Genomic DNA, 6,425 nt, shown 5'->3' with positions numbered 1-6,425 from the left:
GCTTTGCGGAAGCAAACGACAAAGAACCTGTTTACCGTCACTCTCTTTGCCAGGCAGGTTTGCCGTCGGTGGCTGACGGCAAAGAGCTTTGTCGTCCGCTTTTGGTGCCTTTGCAGTCTGCCATGGTGGACGGCAAATAAGCTGATTCCTGTAGTGACATCTACCGATGCCATCATGGCAAGAAAGAACTGGTAGTTCTAAAACTGGACTTTGAAAAGGCTTTTGACATGCTCAGCCATGATACAATCATCCAGATTATGGAAGCCAAAGGATTTGGGCCTAAATGGATACAATTGATAAAGATGATATATGGGATGGGATATTCATCAATGCTACTTAATGGTGTCCCTGGTAAACAATTTCTCTGCAAGAAAGGGGTTATACAGGGGGATCCATTATCACCACTTGTTTTTGGGAATGCTACTGATGTTCTTCAATCCATGCTTAATGAGGCACTGCACAACTCCAGTATAACAACTCCAGTCATTCATACTTGATGTCCTGATTACCCAGTCATCCAATATGCATATGATACTATCCTGATTGCAAAGGCAGATGCAAGGCAACTTCAGCACATCAAAAACCTCCTGCTCCACTATGCTGCTTACACTGGTCTCAAGGTGAACTATGCCAAATCAATCTTGATCCCTATCAACACTCCCATGGAAAATATGCTAGAACTTTTTGAGCTCCTAGGCTAAAAAATTGGCACACTTCCACATACATATCTGGGTTTACCTCTATGTGTCACCAAGCCCAGAATTGAGGATTATATCCCTATGCTGAAGAGAATTGAGAATAGGCTCTTGGGTTGCTACACCTTTTTTTCAACTGGAGACAAGCTTACTCTTTTAAAATCTGTTTTCTCCAGTATGCCCAGTTTCTTCATGTGCACTCTCAGGATACCAAAAACAGTGGCCAAGCAAATAAATTCCTACCTCATGAACTGCTTCTGGAGAAAATATGGCACTCAGGACAGAGGAATTGTACTTATTTCATGGGATACCATTTGTCAATCTAAAGCTCAGGGTGGTCTTGGTGTCCTTGATATCCACACTCACAACCAAGCTTTGCTCATGAAATTCCTCCACAAATTCTTCAACAAAAAAGACATCCTTGGGTTAACATTATACGGGAAACACATTACCAGAACAATATCCCTGGAGAGAGGATGGTAGGATCATTTTGGTGGAAAGCAATTCTCAAGCTCCTACCAACTTACAAGCAACAAGCTAAATGCAACCCTGGTATTGGAGACACTACCTTGTTCTGGACAGATAGATGGAAGGATCAGACACTACAACTGCAATTACCAGAGCTGTTCTCATTTGCCATCAACAGAGAAATCACTTTGGCAGAAGTGGAGGAACATCCAGTCAATTGTTTCACATACCACTTCCTCAACAAGCTTATGCCCAATATACAACTCTACTAGAAATCATCCAAACCAGGGAACCTTCTAATACACTGAACAGATGGAGCTATTCATGGACATCACCTCAATATTCTTCCATTAAAATGTATAAGGCTATCAATGGGAAGTGCAATGCTCACATCATATTCAAGGACCTTTGGAATACTGCATGTCGACTCAGGCATAAAATATTCTTCTGGTTCCTTCTTCATGATCGATTGAGCACAATAAACATCCTTCACCGCCGCATTATGCATCTGGAAGACTGTAATTGTGCCTTATGTAATGACTCTACAGAGGAGACATTAAATCATCTGTTCTAGAACTGTCCTTTATGCTTAACTGTTGGTTCACTATCGTCCCAAAGAAGCAAAGAGGCATCTCAGATTATGATGAAATCCTACTAGCAAAACACCAATTCCCGAAAGAAATAGCTATGGAAATCATTATTATGGGCTGTTGGAGTACATGGATGGTCAGAAATGATAAAATATTCTGATCATCGGCAGCACATCTGAACTCCTGGAAATACTACCTCACAGAAGGACTTCAGGTTACTAAACTCAGAGCAAAGCAAGCCAAGGCAGACCAGATTGAAGACTGGATAGCTTGCTTCTTGTAATATAATATCTTGATGTTCCATAGAACGGGCATTGGGTGAGTTTTAATCATCATTGTACTTTGTAAATATTTTATTTTAATGAAAAAACCGTAGAACTATTGTTCTACGGTCAGAGCCTCAAAAAATGAACGTGAACACTTTTTATTTTTTTAAGTAGAAGAGATACATATGTCCATGTCTGTGATGACGATGGGTCGCTACTACATGTTACATTCTCAAGTGTTAGCTGATCGAGTCAGATCGTACACGTACGTATGTGCATATATATTGTTGTCAATACGGACGCAAGTTGGCGCGCGACCCATACGGTACACGTAGCACTAGCAGCAAAGATATCTGCATGATCGGCGCAGGACAGGATAGCGTGCATGAGATCATCGACGATATCCGACTGGCAACTGGCAAGTGCTCGTGGATGGCTCTCTTTCGTCCTCTTCGATGAGTGCCTGCAGCGAGTGCTGTTCGGTGCAGTCTAGTGGCCCGGAGTATCATGCAGCACTGCAGTGCTGCACTGCACCCGATCGACGATCTGTGCGTACACGATCTGTTTATGTTAGTAGGAGTATAAACTAAGTTTACGTGCTTCATGCGGAATCTCTGTGTAGCTTACTTTATTCTAAATGGCAAATCTTGATCCATATATTCCACTTGTCAACCATCAACTCAAGAAGCTACCTCCCTCTCCTATTTTATTCCTTGCCAATCAACTATGGACACCGACGTATTACCCATTGTTCTTACCCCTACGAATCGCCACGGAGATCGATCGATCGGCGACGACGATCGCGACCGATGCTCCTGTGCATGCATGGCGTGCGAGCTGGTCCACCGGCGACGATCGAGTGACAGGGACCTCTACCCCATCTTGACGCTCTCCCGCCAATGATGCATGTACACGAACGTACCTCTGATGCAGACGGTTCGACCTGTGCAGCAGGCAGTGTGATCCTCGTGCTAGCTAAGAAATACCTATTGGCACAGCAATCTAGTATATATACCGGCTAGTTATTACCAACGAAAATGCTAAACCTACGTAAACTCCTATGAAGGGTTACGTAACTTGCCAAATTCTAATCCTAATCGCCCCCCTGATTTTCAGTGGGGTGGGGCCCTTCACCCCCCACTTCCAATCCTAATCTTACAAGTCAGCCTGTACGTAAAACAATTACGTAACCCTTCGTGGGTCTAGCATTACTGGTTTTCTAAAATGCTAAACTAACTGGACATTGGATTACTAACCACCCCAACCACCCCTCCAAACCAAACCCCACACCAAGAAAATTTCACTGTGACTGCCCTGAAATTGACCGTAGGCCTCCACTGATATATTTTTTAGATAAACTAGTAGATTTTTTTCCCCAACTGCATAATAACATTTTCTTCTAAGCCACGTAATCTTACATGTAAGAAGTTCGAATGATATCCAAGGAGCATTATATTTATCTAATAAGCTTATATATGTGCGCGGTGATTTGCAGTTCAATTTCGTGGGGTTCTACAACGGCTGGAACAGTAAGTAGCAAAGCTAGCACAAATTAATCAAGAGATGCTATTTGGATCACCGAGAGAGTAGCTATTAATCTGTACGCATGTGCAGAGTTTCTGAAGGAGGACACAACGCAGGCGTTCGTTTTCACGGACCGGGCCAAGGATGCGAGCGTGGTTGTGGTGGCGTTCCGTGGCACGGAGCCATTCAACATGCAGGACTGGTCGACGGACGTGAACCTGTCGTGGCTGGGCATGGGCGCCATGGGCCACGTCCACGCCGGCTTCCTCAAGGCGCTGGGCCTCCAGGAGGAGGACGGCAAGGACGCCAACCGCGCCTTCCCCAAGGACGCCCCCAACGGCGCCGCCCCAGTCGGCAAGGCCATCGCCTACTACAAGCTCCGCGAGGTGATCCGCGACCAGCTCAAGGCGCACCCGCAGGCGCGGCTCGTGATCACCGGCCACAGCCTCGGCGGCGCGCTCGCCGCCGTCTTCCCGGCGCTTCTGGCGCTGCACGGGGAGTCCGAGATCCTGGGCAGGCTCGGCACCGTGCAGACCTACGGGCAGCCGCGCGTGGGCGACGCCACCTTCGTCAGCTTCTTCCGCGCCGAGGTGGAGAAGGCGACGGCCTTCTACCGCGTGGTGTACCGGTACGACGTGGTGTCGCGGGTGCCGTTCGACGCGCCGCCCGTCGCGGAGTTCGCCCACGGCGGCTCCTGCGTCTACTACGACGGGTGGTACGACGGGAAGGTGCTCCCCGGCGACGTGCCCAACCCCAACTACTTCGACCCGCGCTACCTGCTCTCCATGTACGGCAACGCGCTCGGGGACCTGGTGAAGGGGGCCTTCCTCTGGACCAAGGCCGGCAAGGACTACCGTGAGGGCCCCGTCTCCCTGCTCTACCGCGCCTCCGGCCTGCTCGTCCCCGGCCTCGCCTCCCACAGCCCGCGCGACTACGTCAACGCCGTCCGCCTCGGCCGCATCGCACCCAAGTCACTCCTCTAACAGCAACTCCAACCAGGCGACCCAAACATACGCACACGTTTTATCTTTGAGTCGACCCTCCGTGCTCGGGTGGCTGGGCGCTGTGTACGAGAGAGAGAATTGGTGAGTGAGATGAGATCGATCTCTGCCTTGCCTCTGGAGAGAGACGATGAATAAGTTGTTGTTTCCTGTGTGTGCTATATTAAGCATAGTACAGTACTACTTACGTGTTCATGTGTGGGCTGCGTGGATGGACGGAGAGACCGGGAGATGCTTTATGAATAATGCAATTAAAGGAACTGCTAGTTGTGGTAATTACTTTCATCAATCAATCCTATAATTTGTGTTCACTCACTATGAATAATGCAATTGAATTGAAGTACAAAAATCTCATTGAATTCGATCGCTCGGTGCTCGTTCATCTTGCACGAGCAACAAAGTTGATATGGATCCAGTAAGGGAAGGGCGATAACGGCGGCACACCTTCGGCTCGTTCCAATACTCATCACTAGATGGTCTGCTAACCCGGTTATAATTTTTTTACTTGTGATGTTCTTTGTGCTGCCATGACGGATAATAAATAGATCGGAAGTTCTCCCCAAGAAATAAGTTGATAACATAATCCTTCACATCGCCAAATATTACTAATACTTAACCAGTCAAGTTGTAAGACAATAGGCTTTGGGAGGAACCGGCACAACCCTCTAGGGGTGGCCTATCACATATATATATATATAATGAGGTGGTATACAACGTTACAATATACACATGTAAATACAGTCTAACACCCTCCCTCAATCTTAGCCACTTTCTAATGAATCTAGAAGGGTAAGATTGCGCCTGCAAGTCTCAAACTGTGGCAAAGGCAATGGCTTGGTGAAGATGTCAGCAAGTTGATCCTTGGAAGAAATAAACTTGATCTGTAGTTGCTTCTGAGAGACACGTTCACGCACAAAGTGATAGTCAACTTCAATGTGTTTCATTCAGGCATGGAATACCGGATTTGCAGAAAGGTATGTAGCACCGATGTTATCACACCAAAGAACAGGAGGCTGTGATTGGGGTATACTTAACTCCTGAAGCAAGGACTGTACCCAGATGATCTCTGATGTGGCATTGGCCACAGCCTTATACTCAGCCTCAGTACTGCTACGCGAGACAGTAGCCTGTTTCCGAGCACTCCAGACAATCAGGTTAGAGCCAAAGAAGACAGCATAACCCCCCGTGGATCGCCTGTCATCCGGATTGCCAGCCCAGTCTGCATCAGAATATGCTGAAAGACAACCAGAGTCAGACGGCCGAATATGCAAACCATGAGCCACCGTGAAACGAATATAGCACAAAATCCGCTTAACAGCAGACCAATGAGTGTCACGGGATGACTGCAGATACTGGCAGACTCGGTTAACAGCATAGGAAATGTCTGGTCGCGTGATCGTCAAGTACTGGAGCCCACCAACAATACTCATGTACTCTGTCGCATCAGAAGAAGAAAGAAGCACACCATCAACAGCATTGAGCTTATCAGTGGTAGACATGGGTGTAGTCGTCGGTTTGCACTTAAGCATCCCAGCTCGCTGCAACAAATCCAGAGAGTACTTCTTCTGCGTCATAACAAGGCCAGCAGCACGAGAAGTAACCTCCACACCAAGAAAGTAATGAAGCTTCCCAAGGTCCTTGACCGCAAAATCAGCACCAAGTGAGCGAACAAGCGCAGTAGCAGCCGACTGAGAGGAGCTGACCAAAATGATATCATCTACATAGACCAACAAGTAATAGTAACCTCAGGCCTTTGAAGAAGAAACAATGAGGAGTCAGCAGTTGATGATGCAAAACCATGAGCACGAAGAGCCATTGCAAGACGAGCATGCCAAGCACGAGGAGCCTGCTTCAGACCATAAATTGCCTTGGACAGACGAC

At 47.3% G+C, this 6,425-nt stretch overlaps 1 protein-coding gene across 1 annotated transcript; it reads left to right on the top strand.

Moving 5' to 3' along the window:
• The first annotated feature begins 314 nt into the window (after positions 1-314).
• LOC123077872 (triacylglycerol lipase OBL1-like) lies at positions 315-4,855 on the top strand. Its single transcript, XM_044500213.1, has 4 exons — positions 315-468; positions 556-620; positions 3,488-3,548; positions 3,634-4,855. The coding sequence occupies exons 1-4, from the start codon at positions 315-317 to the stop codon at positions 4,524-4,526; spliced, it is 1,173 nt and encodes a 390-aa protein (XP_044356148.1). The 3' UTR covers positions 4,527-4,855.
• Positions 4,856-6,425: the final 1,570 nt, after the last annotated feature.

The sequence above is a fragment of the Triticum aestivum genome, chromosome 1B (assembly GCF_018294505.1).
Source record: "Triticum aestivum cultivar Chinese Spring chromosome 1B, IWGSC CS RefSeq v2.1, whole genome shotgun sequence".
NCBI classification, from domain to species: domain Eukaryota; kingdom Viridiplantae; phylum Streptophyta; class Magnoliopsida; order Poales; family Poaceae; genus Triticum; species Triticum aestivum.
This window is presented reverse-complemented; position numbering and strand designations above follow the sequence as displayed.

Bases quoted from the DNA above. Each gene is read 5' to 3' on its own strand.
- LOC123077872 (XM_044500213.1), top strand. From the start codon at position 315: ATGGGATATTCATCAATGCTACTTAATGGTGTCCCTGGTAAACAATTT. The intron at 469-555 runs GTATAACAACTC...TTGCAAAGGCAG, and splicing joins TGAGGCACTGCACAACTCCA to ATGCAAGGCAACTTCAGCAC. The intron at 3,549-3,633 runs GTAAGTAGCAAA...ACGCATGTGCAG, and splicing joins GTTCTACAACGGCTGGAACA to AGTTTCTGAAGGAGGACACA.